We start from the raw sequence: 14,822 nt of genomic DNA on the forward strand, positions 1-14,822 counted from the left end.
TATGAGTCAAAGAATATTTTTGGACAGTTGGAAGAACTTGCACCTCCTGCCTGATAGTGTTTAGGGTGAATTCACAGGTCGAAAGATGATATTTTGAGGAATACAGGTGTTACAAACTACTTCCAGAAATTTGTGTCCACTTGATGGTCATCTTAATGAGCACGAGGTTGGTGCTGGAAGAGATGAATTCTGTCTTTCATGGCTCCAAATGTGACTGGAGGAAAAGCACCTTCTGCTCACTGTTACTGTTTCCTGTGTCCTTAAGCTTTTAAAATTTGATGCAAACTAGTACAGTAACAGAGAAGAAAAAAAGACAAACTCTTATGGTATTGTGCTCATTTTTAGTAAATACAATTTTTAGATGCTTTTGAATACCTCCATTAATTTAAAGTATTTTGACAAAAAAAGGGCTTTAGGCAGAGATGGATGAAGAAGTGCAGTTTACTGTAACATGTGGTTTCAGTAGTCTACTTATTTGCAGTTTTGGGTGGCATAATCCAATACTTATCTCAAAAAGGCTTGAATCAGAGGGAGCTATGAATGATGGAAATCCATTTGATGCCAGCAGATGGAAGAGGGGAACAAACCACCTCTGGTCAGCCTTCCCTCCAGGAAAGCTGCACTTCTCCTTTAGTGGCCTTAGCCCATCTGTTTGCCAGTAAAGCAAACTGACACTTGTTCTTAGGTTGAAGAAAGGGTCCTGGTGTCAAGACAAACCTTGGGTGTGTATATATTTGGTTTAATTATTTCTTACATTCAGCTGCATGCACAGCTTCTGTGACAAGCTCCAAGACTGAGCTACTGGTACAGGCTTGTTTCAATGTTCATGACCTGAACCTAGTCAAAACTCCCTGCTCTGTTTTTGGGTTTTAAACAGACACTTTTAGGACCATTGAAAATTTTATATTGTCTGTGTTCTACCAGCTAGTTTTTATTGTCAGTTCTACCAGCTAGGATTTGAAACAATGTGAGTAGTTGAATTGTAAGAAGATATTTAAATAGGTACTGGGATTTTGCCTAGCTTTAAATAAAAGTAATAACTAACCAGTGTGCTGGCTTGCCTGAGGGTTTTGCAGTGCTAGCAGCACAGTTGGTTTAGAGCTGCTTTGTGTTTGGATACATGAAAATACAGCCTCTTGTGTGCCTGCAGTCTAGACATCACTCATGGGAGAAGCAGCTTTCAGTATTTCAGTACATGCACGGGTTGTGTTTGAGCAGGGCTGCTGGAAACTGGAGTGAGGAATAAATAAGTGTTTTGTTAGTCTGTTGGTTCGATATCAACAGCACAAACTGCATGGATAATTGCTGTGCAAACGGCATTTCAAGTTAATTCCACCAGGGAGACTCCAGAAATAAACTCTGTGGTAGCAGCTTTGAAAGTCACTTGTGGCAGCTTGGAGTCCAAAAATAAACACTGCACCCATGGCTGGTAGAACTGAAGGAGCTGGGGATCATCGTCCTCTGTCCCCAGCTGTGAACAGGGAGGACCTTGCACCATCTAGAGGAAAAGAAAGGATAGTCTCAAAGGGTTAGAAAAGGAACTGGGGAAAAAACCTGACAAAATCTTGTTTCCTGTGTCAGTTTTAAAATATGGCAGAGCAGATTCTAAAGTTAGTTTTGCACTTTCGTCACATTACACGAGGAAACAAGGATCAGTAGTGCAGAAAATAGCCTAAAGAGGTGGTGGAAGTTGTCAAGAAAAAAATGCAAGTTTTATAGAATTAACCTCGTCACACATTAAAATGTCGATACATTTGAAAATTAACATATTTTCAAATGTATCAATATTTTAATGTGTGAAGGGATATGCATTAATTTATTCACACATCTTCTAATTATTTAAAGTGCAGTGGGAACAAAGGCTCTCCCAGAGAATTCTAGATTTATAACTTCTTAAGACCCTTGCGTTTGTTTGAAGTCAGGGCAGGAGGCTCTGTCCGAGGTACTCGGTGTTGGGTTGCTGTAGAGCTCCATGGGATCATTTGATCTCTTACTGAAAGCCTCACTTTTGTGTGCTTCAGGAAGTTATTTAGAGAAATTGCCTGGTTTTGTGGAATTTTCTGTAGAATAAGGTAATGTTGAGGTTTAATCCAGAGGGTGCTTTGAGTACCTTCAAGAACTGTCCATCCCTAAAAATACTCGTGGACACAACCTCACTAGCAAGCTCTGAGACCACTTCAGAGCCAGTCCTCCCCTGGGTAGGCACCTGAATTATTCTGGGATTCATGTAGGGACTAAAACATGGCACTTTGGTCTGGAAGTTGTGTCCTGGCAGGCAGCTGGCACTGGAGTGGGGCAGACGGGGCACGTGAAATGGAAATGATGCTTGCCTGGGCTTGGAGGGCTTAGAGGTTGGTTGGGTAGTTGTCTATAGTTCAGTCTTAGTTTTGGCTCTGTAAAATATGTGCTATACTTACCCTTAGGTAATAAGTTCCACTTTATTTCATGAGAAACAAAGCAGAAGTTCAATTACAAAAACAGGCTTTGAGATTTCTTCCCCTATGAAGTACAACTTAGCTTCATGTTGAACGATGGTATTTTGAAGGACAACTCTTTCTGACCTGGATTTTTCTCCCCAACAATAGCCTTGTATATGGACACTGGAGAGTAGATTCCAGGTTATTGAAAATTAAATGTAAATGCAAAACTGGCCTATTTGTAAAATAAGTGATCCTGTCTAATGTCTGAGCATATAGATACCTGTGTTCTACTCTCAGATCCATCCCTGGTTTATTTTTGTCCTTTTAGGGACTACTTGCATTCTAGTTTCAAAGTTGAAACACCAAAATTCATTCTGTGCAGGTTTGAGGGGGAGTTTTATTCTGTTTGTTTTAACTTTATTTTGAAACCCTCCATACCCGGAAAAAGCCATGTAAAGGCTGTGCTCCAGCATAGGTGAGTTACAAGTTCAGTGTGTAAAAACTGGATGACTAAATAGTTTGCTTTGTGCTCTAGGTTTGCTTTTCGTGGTATCTGTAGGTCAGCACTGCTGTTTCAGAGTTTATATTGGCATCTTGGCTTTCAGGGATTGTTTTCCATTGATAAAATAAGCATCCCAAAATTGGCAGTTCGTCCAAAGAGCAGGAGGAGGGATTGCCTTTTGGTGGTGACCCTCATCAGGGGATCAGCTTTAGGAAAAGCAGCTGAACAGTGCTACTGTGAAAGTGAATTCTTGTTGACTTTGGAGCTTTTATTACTTTAATCACTCGTGTCTCATGTAAACTCCTTGCTCCTGCCTTCCTTGTCAGTCCCTGGCTGTTGCAGAGGATGGGGATAGGCAGAGTCCCTCTGTGGAGCATTAATCCCAGTTCCCTGGGCGGGTGCTCACCTTGGGCAGCTTATCAGTCTATTTTCTGCCTTTGAGCTAATGCGGCGCTGAGCCGGATTAGCTGGGCCGTGTGCTGGGAACAATGGATGGAGAGCAGGAGTGTGCAGGGCTCCTGTGTCCCCTGCCAGGCAGGGTGGGTGGCCTCAGTGTGGGACAGCAGAGCCTCCTGGCCTGAGGGAGCAGCGTGCTGCTGGGATGTGCAGTTTGGGAATGCCACCTGATGGATTTTCCTTGTGGGGCTGTGCTATGTCACCCTCGGTGCAGGTGGCCCAGGGAGGCAGCCAGGCTGTCCCAGGTGCAGATTAGCTGTGCTCAGTGCTGTGGGGGTTACTGGCATGGAGAAGTGTGCCTCAGGGACACTTCCAGACAGGGCTGGGCTGGTTGGATATTAGGGTAAAAATTTTCACCAAAAGAATAATAAAGTACTGGAATGCTCTTCCCAGGGACGTGGTAGAATCACCATCTCTGGATGTGTTTAAAAAAAGATTGGACACGGCGCTTGGTGCTATAGTCTAGTTGAGATGTTGGGGCATAGGTTGGACTCAATGATTGAGAGGTCTCTTCCAACCTCATTACTCTGTGATTCCCTGGTGAAGAGCTGCAAGAGTGCATTCCAGTTGCTGTGCAGCTCTCCTGGGGCTGGCATCAGCAGCCTGGGGGGACATAACCCAGAGCCCTGCTTACCTGGGACCCATTTTGAGGTCCCAGTGCGTCAGGCCCTGGGGTTGGTGTGACAGCCATGTGTCATTAGGTGCAGAAATTTAAATCCCAGTTTATCTCTGTGCCTCTGTGCCATGCAGGGGAGTGTTTATAACTCTGTTCTTCAAGCCAGTTGGCCAGAAGGGCAGGGTTCCCTGAGAGGAAGCGTTGTGTCCCATTTTAAGCACAAAAAATGGGATGTGAGAGAAGAGCATGGTGCATGTGTTCTCTCAACTAGCTCTGCTCTCTCTTTTTAAGAGTGTGGTGCACGTGTTCTCTCAACTAGCTCTGCTGTCTTTCTAACTCCTCTTGTTGTATTTGAAAGTTTCCTGTCAGCACACTTGGTCTGGTGCACAGCAAAGTTCAGATACAGCAAAGTTCCTGGGAAAAAATATGCATTCAAACCTTTTTTTCCGCAATGTTTTGAACATCTCTTCAGAAGGCTAACCTGTGGTGTTATCCCTAACTATCATGGAAAGGACATTGGAAAAGTTTAGGGGAGTTATTTATTTATCCTTGTTTGTCTTGCCTTGAGCAGCCCTACTATAAACCATAGAGCTTAACTATATTGCTGAGCCACCTGGAGAAACATAAAGTTGGAAGCAATACTTTTTGTTCAGAATGTTAATTCTGTAACATTTTCAAAGAAATTATAGAGGGCGGAGCGTTCTCAGGAAGCAGGACACGGTAGGAAATTAAAATCCAGATTCACTGACCTTTTTAGCTAAGAGCTTCTCATGGAATTAATCCAGCTTTGAGCTAAATTAATTTTTCCTGAAGGATTTGCTTTGTGTACATGCACAGCTGTTGGCTTTTCTCTCCTGACCCAAGTGCAGTGCGGGGCAGAGGCTGTCCCTGCCGTGCTGGAGGCATTGCAGCCATGGCAGAGCAGGACGGAGCCCTGTGGTGACAGGGACACGTGGGCAGGGACGGAGCACAGTGTGCTCAGCTGCTTGGGCTCGGCTCCTGCTCGAGCTCTGGGTGCTCTGCATTAATGATGAAGGCAGTGGGCAGAAGGTGTCAGGCCACTCTCCCTTCAGCACGAGACTGTAGCAGTTCATTTCCATCTCTGGGCCTCAGTTTCCCATCTTAGTGCCACTAACAATGTCAGGGTGCTGGCTCTGAGGTGTTTGCAGAGGGGTCTTCTGTGGATGGCATTAGAGCCAGGCAGTGGTAGACACCCTTGTCTTCAGTTAAAAAAATCCTCAACACTGGTCTCTGTTAAGAGAGGAGTGATTGTATCTCAGGCTTGTGTGGGCATTTGCTGTTAGCCATCGTGACATTGTTTAAATAAGTCTGGATTTGGGTGTGCAGCTCAGGTAGGAAAGACTGTTTTGTAACAAATACTGCACCAAGGCAATTCCCACATTCCTGCCAAGCCTTTCAGATCAGTTAGATAGTTTTGAAATTTCACTTGCAATAAGAAACTTCGGCATATTAATACTTAAGTTAAACTTTTTTTATTTAAAATTTAATTTTTGCAGTTGGAAATTGAAAACTGAGAACTGAGAAATTGGAAACCAACCCTGAAGCTCTCCTGTCATGCCCAAGTGCTTTGTGCTTGCAGAGAAGGGGGGCACAGCCATGCTCCTGCTGTGTGCTGGGCCACGTGCTCCCCTCTGCAGTTCCTCTGTCCCCGTGCATCCGCTCACGTCAGCACTGCTGCTTGAGGGAGGCTTCTCTGAAACTGTCACCATAACCAGGCTCAGGAGGTGTGCAAAATAACTGCCATGGGAAAGCTTTGGACTAGGGGTCACTTTGACACTGAGTTTGTAACTGGCTTTGTGGCTCACTCAGTTTGTCCATTTGGTGTTTTGGAATGGTGTTTTTGCTCTTTCATTTTTTGCCTTTTCGTCCCCCCTGTTTGTCTGAAGTATCTGCTGCAGCTCTGTGACTTCCTGCTGCTCTCAAATCTGGCTCTTTCCTTGCTTTAATTTGACCTCAGTGCAGTTCTTGAGCAACAACAGTCTTGATTTTTCTTAAGCTGCTCACATGCTGACCCAGACTCACAGAGCCATTAATTGGAGAGGTACCTCTGGAGACATTGGTCATTTGGCCACCTCTGATGTGAAGCAGGACTTGGATCCTTCATAGCTTTGTCCAGCTGAGTCCAAGACCTCTAACACCTGCTAACCTGACTGTGAAACTGTGTTTCTGATTTCTACCATTGAGTGACATGAGTGTTTGTGAGGAACCTTTCCTTGCTGGTTTCACTGCCTGGATGACGAGGATTATACCCAGTGCTGAGGAAAGAGTGCTGTACAGAGAGGGTCTCGTTGTAGCTGGGTGAGCAGTGCTCTGTGCTGTTGGTGTGGTGAGAGGAGAGCTGCCAGGTCCCTCTGCTTCAGTGCATGCAGGTTTTCCCTCTTGTTTCACAAAAGGTGCAGCAGTTTCTGCTCTGGGTTTGATCCTGCTCTGCAGCTGTATGGCAGCGTCAGATCCATCCAGCTCATGTAAAGCAAAGGGACTCCATCCCTTCTCCTTCTCTTGCATTTTCACTGTTAGGGAAGTACATGCAGTAGGAAAAGGTTGTGAAAAACAAACTTTGTGTTTCTAAACATTAAGGAGGCTTGTGTTCACCGGGGCAGTTATCAAAACACCAACACTGAATGTTCATGAACCACTTGTTTAGAGACTCTGCCAGTGAGTTTCTCACCACTTAAATTAGTTGCCTTGTGCCCTACTTAGTTTGAATGGATAGAGCTCATCTGTCATGTTCACTTTTTTTTCTCCCCAGAATCGTATGCTTGCTGCTGCCACTTCAGAATTTCTTTTGCCTTTTGCTTTTTGCTTTTTTTTGCAATGAACCTGTTATTTCAAACTAGTACTGTGAGTTTTGGGTAGAGAATTTGAACTTGACTTTGTGGCAGCCTAAGTGAGATTCTGCACAGATACAAAGCTTACGGCAGCAAGTGCTGTTCACTTAGGAAAGTTTTTCTCGTTGTAAATGACAGCCTCTTACATCATGATGTAGTATCTACATTGCTTAGATTAATATTCTCTTCAAAGCTGAGGAAGACCCATGAGATGCTTGTGGAGATGGTATATTCTTACTTTGAGTTCAAAATGTATTTGCAGATTCCTAAATTTTATTGAATTCACTTTTTACGTGAACTCAGTAAAACTACTTCTTTTTTTTATGGCTGCCTTCCTAGCAGTTTCTTTTGATACCTTATGAAGTTTGTTAATTTTTTGGCCTGGTCTATGCTGCTGCTACAGTAGGGTGCAGTTATGGGGTCAAGATGTGTTTTGTTGGTAGCAAATCCTCTAATTCTCCCATAAAATCATTGAAGTCTCTCTAGAAGCAGGAGGGAGTTGCCCCAAAAGGATTTTTTCGGCTATGATGGCCACACTTGGCTTATTTTAGTTTGAGTTCACCTTTGACCAGCTTTGGATAATTACTCTGCTAATAATTGTCCCGCTGAATTTGTTGTGTTTCTCCTGCTTTTGTATCCCATTACTTTTAATATTGGACACAGAACAAATTTCCTTTTGAGGTAAACAAGCAGAGATCTTTTTGTCCGGACTTGTATTTGTTTTTGTTTTGATCTATCAAGAAGTTCAGTTTTGAAGTAAAGTAACCTTTGATTTTACTTTATCTTAAGGAAGGAGCAGCTTTGACCTGTCCCAGACTGCTGAGAGATGTAATCTAAGGTGATTGTGTTACAAAGCCTCAGGAATCTCCAAATTATATTTTGTCATGTCTTTATAGAAAACAAAAATCACTGTTTAGCAAAATGTTCAGCTGAATCCAGCATTCTGGGTTCTGCCTGCACTCGGAAAGTTGTTTTTTGAAGCAAGGAATGCGCGCTATTTTTATTTTATTACTTTAATATATATTTGCATTTCCCAGAAACATCAAGCAGCCCAGCCAAAATGGTCAGTTACCTCTGAAATGGTTTTTGTGTAAGACAGTGTGTCCTTTGCCCATCCCAGCCCCTGAAAAGGGAGAGTATTCATCGCCTGTAGGACCTGAGCCATGGGAGTGCAGCCAGCCGGCTCTGCCTGCGGGCCCCAGCGGCTTCGAGCGCCTGACTCATCTCGATGAAACGCAGAGATTGCCCAGCTGAATTCCCCTTCACACCTGCACTCAGCTGCTGTCTCTGTGACACGGTTTGGCATTTCAGGCTGGCTGTGGTGCTCCCTGTGGAAAGCCCAGAGAGGGTGGCTGCTGCCCTGGGCTGGCCTGGCTGATGCAAGTCCGTGTGTCCGTCCGTGACCCTGCATGGGCAGAGCCCAGCCCTGGGTGCTCCCGAGGGGCTGAGCCCTGGCGTGGAGCTGCCATGGGGTGGGAGGGCTCGGCTGGAGTGGCTGGATCTGCCTCCCGAGCAGGGCCCCACTGACCTGCCTGGGAGTCTTGGTCACTGTTTTGGCTTGTGGCAGAAACTCTGAACAAAGAGATCTTTGTGGGGGGAGTGGAATCACTCCATGCCAGTCCTGTGTAAGGCTGGAGAGGTGGGTGTGGGGTGAGATGTCAGGTTTGCTGCAGCTGAAGGTGGTGTGGGGTCAGAGCTGAGGGAGCCTGAGCAGGGAACCAGTCAGGTTTAGGGACAGCCCAGCCCTGAGAAGGGAGGGAATCCTACAGATCTGCATCCTACAGCCCCTATAGTGCAAACTGCAAAGGAGCTGCAGGGCTTTGTGGGTGCTGCACTGAGGGTGGCTCTGTATCCCCTTTGGATTTCCATGCTGGCCTTTGTGCCTCCTTCCCCTTGGGTCTCTCTTTGCCTCAGTGCATATTTACAAAACAACAAGCAACTCCACGGTTTTGGTTTAGAAGAGGCAAAGATGTTGGCTACTCTGTGGCCCTGTGAAAATATGCCAGTGTTCTTGCAGAAATCTGTGGGAGACTTGCCTTGTGGGTGGGGATTTCTCATTTTGTTTGTTTCTCCTCCTTGGTGTAGAAGGTCAGTGCAGCATCAGTTCCCCGTTTTCTCTCTGTTACTTGGCTGGTGGCAGCGACAGACCTTCATAGACTCAAAGAGCAAAGCAGCATTTAGAAAGTTCACTGGAAATTACTGTGAAATGGTGCCTAGAAGTGGCTATGTCAGTTTATGAAAGAAGCTGGTGTGGATACTTAAAACCATCTAGCGTGTCAATTTTGGCTCTTGTTAAAACCTGCAGAGTTGTTATAGCCGGGATGTATTAAAAATATGCATGGGACAAGGTTGGTGTACCCTGACAGTATCATTTCTTACTAGAATAATTATTACAGCTGAGAAAAAGCACTGCTTAGCAGAGACTTTACCTGTGTCGTGCTTTAAGCCCGTATTTATCTAAAAAGATCCAACTTTATCTGCCTGGAAACTTTGCTTGTTACGTAACAGAACTGCTTAAAATGTTTTATTTGAGCAAAAGTGTGTACGTTGGATGTATGCAAGGATAATCTGTAATACACAGAAAAAAGGGTAGCATTTAAATAAATTTATGTCTGCTGACATAGATTTCTCCTGGCATTACGAATCTTTGCAGTTAATAGCAAAAATAATCCTACTTTTCCAGGCTGAATTTGCCTTTTGAGGAGTTAATGGTTTTATCAACTGTGCAGAGTGATGCTGTCTGTGCAATTCAATACTTGGTGTCATTTGGGCAACTGAAGAGAGAAGCACAGTTTGCCCACAGAGCAAGGCTCATATTTTTTACCACAACAGAGCAGAAATTAATTGGTTTTAGTTCTTTTACTGTCCTTAAGGACTTCAGCCTTGGAAAGACAGACCTTGCAGTACTGGTAGCAAAGCAGGCTGTGCTGCAGAGTGTGGTCAGGCAAGGGGCGGATACAATTCACAAGTTCATGAGCACTGGACCAACTGGCCCCACTGGGTTTTCTTTTAGAGGGAAGAAGATCAGTAAACTGGAACTTAATCTCTCTTTGTAGGTGAAGTCTGTGATAAATCTGCTGTTTGCTGCCTACACAGGGGACGTGTCTGCACTCCGGAGGTAAAAACCAGTGGGGGTTTGGGGATAGCAATTTGGGAATAGGAATGCTGCTTGTTTGGCTCCTGGTGTTGTTTAATTAGGAACCTACACATGCATTGTGTCCGGACTGGGGACACTGAGCTGCATGAGCAAGAGATTGAACATGTTCACCCAAAAGCTAACCAAAAGACCCAAATCTAACTATCAAAAAGGTACCCTCACACTATCCTGAACCCCACTGTGTTCCATTTCTTTATATCACAGTAAAACAATTTCTTTAGCCATTCTTTTGTAGCAATGGCAGAAAATCCTGTCTGTACTCTTGCCTGCTTTAATATTCAATTCTGAAAGTGCCCCAAAAATTCAGATTGGAAAATGCACATTGGTATTGGACAGGTTAGGACATCTAGCTTTGCTCTGGAAATATGGAGGAGAATCTGGCAAAATTTGAGGTAATAATGATAGTAGACTAAATAAGCATTAATTTGGCTATAGAATATATCTAAATATAATTAGTGAGTGGAAAAATATATGGTGTATAGTTTAACCCTGCTGTCTCAGGGAATCATAGTGTGAAGCAAGAACCCCCCCAGTCCCTTAATGCTGCTCAGGATTTTCAGACTTGGGAGACTTCCTGGGACTTTCTCACCTGGTATAAATTTACTTTGCCTTGTGTGGCTTAGCTTGTCCATGTAGGATTTTAAATCAGGCATGTTGACTGTTATGTTTTCTGCAAAGATGTTTTATTTTTATTTATGACAACTAAAGAACAGAAGGGAATTTAAGTCACTAAGCTGGTTTTCAAAGCCAAAGCCCCTTTCATTATCATCAAAGAAATGCTCGTGGTGCTGCTTGCATCCTCTTGTGGCAGGGCAGTGTCCTGCCATGCTGGTTTTGTAATGTGCTTTAAGTTACCTAAGACTTGCCCCTGCAATCACTTTTATTGTATTTTATTTTGTTTTGAAGGTTTGCTCTGTCAGGAATGGACATGGAGCAGAGAGACTATGACTCACGGACAGCCCTGCATGTGGCAGCTGCAGAAGGTACTGTCTCCTCACACTGCATTTGCTGTCTGTCTGTCTGTCTGTGTGCTTTAGCACATCCTTGCTGTCTCTGTGCATACCTGCTTTTGTCTGTACATAAATGGATATATAGAAGTTACAGGCACTCACAAAGCTGCTTCTCCTGTAGGACACGTGGATGTTGTTAAGTTTCTGCTGGAAGCGTGCAAAGTGAATCCTTTCCCCAAAGACAGGTGAGTGGTTTTATTGCTGGTTTGGAGGGAGGATGCTCCAGTAGCACTTCCCTAATTCCTGTGAGGAGAGATAAGAGTGGAATGTGTTGAGCCAGGCCACTGAAGCGGGGAATGGGATCCTGCTGGTTCTCCGTAGGTTCTGCAGACTGAGCAGGAATGAAGAATGAACCACTAAACCCATTATTTCAAAGGTTATGCTCAGCTTAATGAAGTTCCACAGTTACTGAACTGAATGGGGTCTGTGTGCTGAGCCATTAGTGCAGTATGCAAAGAACTGTATTTGTGGTGCTTTTTGGCTCTGTGCTTAATGTGCTCATCTTAAAAATTCTGTGCTGCTTTTTGTAGGTGGAACAACACTCCTATGGATGAAGCTTTACATTTTGGACACCATGATGTTTTTAAAATTCTTCAAGAATACCAGACCCAGTACACGCCATCAGAGGATAACAATGACGGGAAAGAGAACCGAACGGTTCATAAAAATCTGGATGGCTTGCTATAATCATCTTCAGCTAGATCCTAAGAATCAAATCACTTACCTATTTAATTGTGGTATGCATAAGTAATGAAGAGCGTGTGTGTTTCTATCTGATAGTGGTATATATTTTACAGAAGTCTCTGTTACTTCAGTGTTACGTTACAGGAGTTTCTATACGCACAGGACAAATCCAATCTCTTCAAAAGAAACAAAACCAACTAAGAATCTCCCTCCATAATGTGAGCAATATTACCTCATGCTGCATATAATTGATGTATAAAAATATTTAGCTGTTGTTGGCTTTACTGTGCACTACTTAATTTATTTTTGTGTTCTGTGTGAACTCTAGTCTGTGGTCAGGAACTTTTCTGCTGAATTTTTGTTTCTTTAGCCCTCTGTTTCCAGTATGGCCAGGATGAGCCAGAGTACTGTCAGGTATGAGCGTCAGTGAAGTTTTTTGAAAGCTGAGGATGCTGATGTAGATGTAGGCTGGGTGTGTTAAGTAAGGATCTGCACTTATCTTTGGGAAAAAAACAGAAAAAAGAATTCCACACAACCTTGTTTACATAATATAAATATCACAGAGTATATAGGTGACACTTGGCAATGGTCTAGGCTTGTTCTTAGAGATAGTCTTGTCAGGGAACGTGTTTTAAGGTTTGTTTGACCAAATGGTGTAGGGGAGTGTGACGTGTAGCTGTGGTGTGTAGTGGGATTTTTGTCTTGGGAGCGTTTCTCTCAGTTCCCTTTGTCTTGCCTCCCTCCTCTCTCTCCACGTTCAGCTGCTAAAGTACTTCCCTGTGGCCGGGGAACGCGGGTGCTTCCACTCCGTGCAGGTGTTCCTTGCAGGTGTATTTGCACTACCCCTGGGGGGGCTGGCAGGGGCTGCTCCTCCTGATGGCTGCACCAGGAGCCAGCCAGGGCATGGAAGTGCTTGAAAGGCAAAGAACCAAACCAAATACAATCTGAGCTCACTGGGGCTTGTAGCAAGGAGCACGGATGGAGTGAAACAGCTTTAAGGAGCATAGAGCCAATCAGAACAGGAGCAGAGCAGGAGATAAGCCAGGTTTTTCAGGTATGTTCTCTTCTTGCACTGCCATCAAACCAGGGAGCAGGATATTGCATCACTGGGATTCCCCTGGTGTAGGACGGGAGTTCAGCACCAGGAGCACAAGTGAGTAAATGCCTTTTGTGGTGAATGGTGGCATTCATTGTCTTGCCACTGAAGCCAGCATGGCACATGCCCTGTTGTGGAAAATGTAGGTGCAGGTATTTGTAGTTCACTAAAGTCAATATTGCCACAGCTCCCTGTCCCATGTACAATTGCTTCTGCCAGTAGTGTGGCACAAAACCTCAGAAGTGGGCAGTCACTTCAGACAGACACAACACACTACAGTCGTTGGATGTAGGCAAGGATTTTAGCACAAGAATTTTAGACAGGAATCATTTAGCACATGGAAAAGGAGATTGTGCTTGAGAATTGTGTATATGGTGGTTTTTATCCTAGCATGTAGTGTACAAGTCATTAGTAGATCTCAGAGGTCAAATTTTCTGTGTTTTGGCACCAAAATCTCCTGAAATCATGCCCAAATTCTTCCTAGAATGCCCAAGCACTTTATAAAGATGATCTGAACCACATTACCCTCCTTTAGCAATGAGGACACTAAGGCTTGGAGAGAAGTGACTTCTCCAGAGTGACCCAGCAGGTCAGTATAGCTGAGAATTAATCCTTTCAAGTTCCTGTACAGTCTCTTGTCAAAATGCCATACTGCCTCCCTCCAGGGAGGACAGGCCACGTGGAAAAGTGCTTGGTACTCATCACAAGCAGTGACTGTCTTCATCATGAACGAGTCTGAAAGTCTAAAGCCCTCAAACAGCATCTCAAAGCTGGCTGGCGTGGTTATCAAACACTTTTTCTTAAGAATCCTCCTCTTCTTAAGCTGATTTGGTTTGGTTTTTGTTTTGGTTTTTTTTTTTTTTTTTTTCATTGTTCTTCTGAAGATCAGCTATTTTTCTGAAGGCTTTTAACCCATTCTCTTCACATCCTGTGTCAGGCCACCCCCATTGTAAACAAGAACGAAATGAAACGGCCTCTGGCTCTTTGTTGAGCCACATCAGTCACTGGGTAGCACAAGGCAACAAAATTATGAGCTTCAGTGTAAAGGAATATTTTCAGATGTTTTCACATTTCCTAGTTCAAAATTACGGATTTCAGTGCTAATCTTCCCTATTTTGCCCGTTACAACACATTCTGTAGCTTCTCAGAAAAATACCTGATGTAGCTTTATTTAACTGACATTGTGTTGTTCAAACTGGCATTTTTAAACATAGGTATGTTATATAGTACACATGATATAAACAAACCAAAACCAAAAGGATTGTAACTGAGCTAACATTGAAGATCATGGCTGTCCCTAAACTTAATGCTTTCATACCGAGTGCTTTTAGCCAGTCCTAGCTTCAGTGCATTTTTGCTGGTTAGTTTTAGTATTTTCTCATTGTGAGAAGATGGATTATTTTGTAATGTCCAATTCAGCGATGCAGCTACTTAGACATGGCGTTATTTATAAATATAAATATATGCAGTACTACATTGGTTTGGCTGTTTATCATTCATGACACTGACATGTAGATTTTCCAGTAAATAGCTTTTGGTTATCTTATCCAACGCTGACTTCCTTATGCTCCAAAGAAGATTCCCCCCACTCCTTTGTTTTTATGTCATATATGTTTCTTCTGTATCACAACCTAAAATCGTTCAGCTAACTTAATGCTTTGTACTCAGAGATATGGTGGTAGTCTTAGCATTAATTAGCCTTTGTGAACAAACTGTATTGTACCAGATTTTTTTTTGCTTCAGAGCTGGACTATCCGTGACTATACTTACTGGCAGTGTACTTCTGGTCATTGTAACTGACTGGGCTGATCTTGACTTTTAGATTCTGTATTGTGGGGACTAGACAGTGATGAATGTATTTCTAGCAGTTTCCCATGAATGAATCTAAACTTGAGCTGTACTGGTTCTGAAAATGAAAGTTATTTATTTTAAGAAATAAAATCCAGATAGTGTTGCTTTTTACAGCATAATAAATGGAAATACCAAGATGATGGTGGTGCTGGTGGGTTTTAATGGTTATCTGTGGGATTGC

At 43.5% G+C, this 14,822-nt stretch overlaps 1 protein-coding gene across 1 annotated transcript in view; it reads left to right on the plus strand.

The window, feature by feature from the left end:
- The window catches only part of GLS (glutaminase), a 59,777-nt gene extending 44,999 nt beyond the window's left edge, over positions 1 to 14,778 (plus strand). The window contains 4 exon segments of the mRNA XM_030952917.1: positions 9,900 to 9,961; positions 10,907 to 10,983; positions 11,132 to 11,195; positions 11,541 to 14,778. Of these exon segments, the coding sequence (XP_030808777.1) occupies positions 9,900 to 9,961; positions 10,907 to 10,983; positions 11,132 to 11,195; positions 11,541 to 11,697 (360 nt within the window). The 3' untranslated portion in view covers positions 11,698 to 14,778.
- The last annotated feature ends 44 nt before the right edge of the window (positions 14,779 to 14,822 follow it).

The sequence above is a fragment of the Camarhynchus parvulus genome, chromosome 7 (genome assembly GCF_901933205.1).
Source record: "Camarhynchus parvulus chromosome 7, STF_HiC, whole genome shotgun sequence".
In the NCBI taxonomy this organism is placed as follows: Eukaryota; Metazoa; Chordata; class Aves; order Passeriformes; family Thraupidae; genus Camarhynchus; species Camarhynchus parvulus.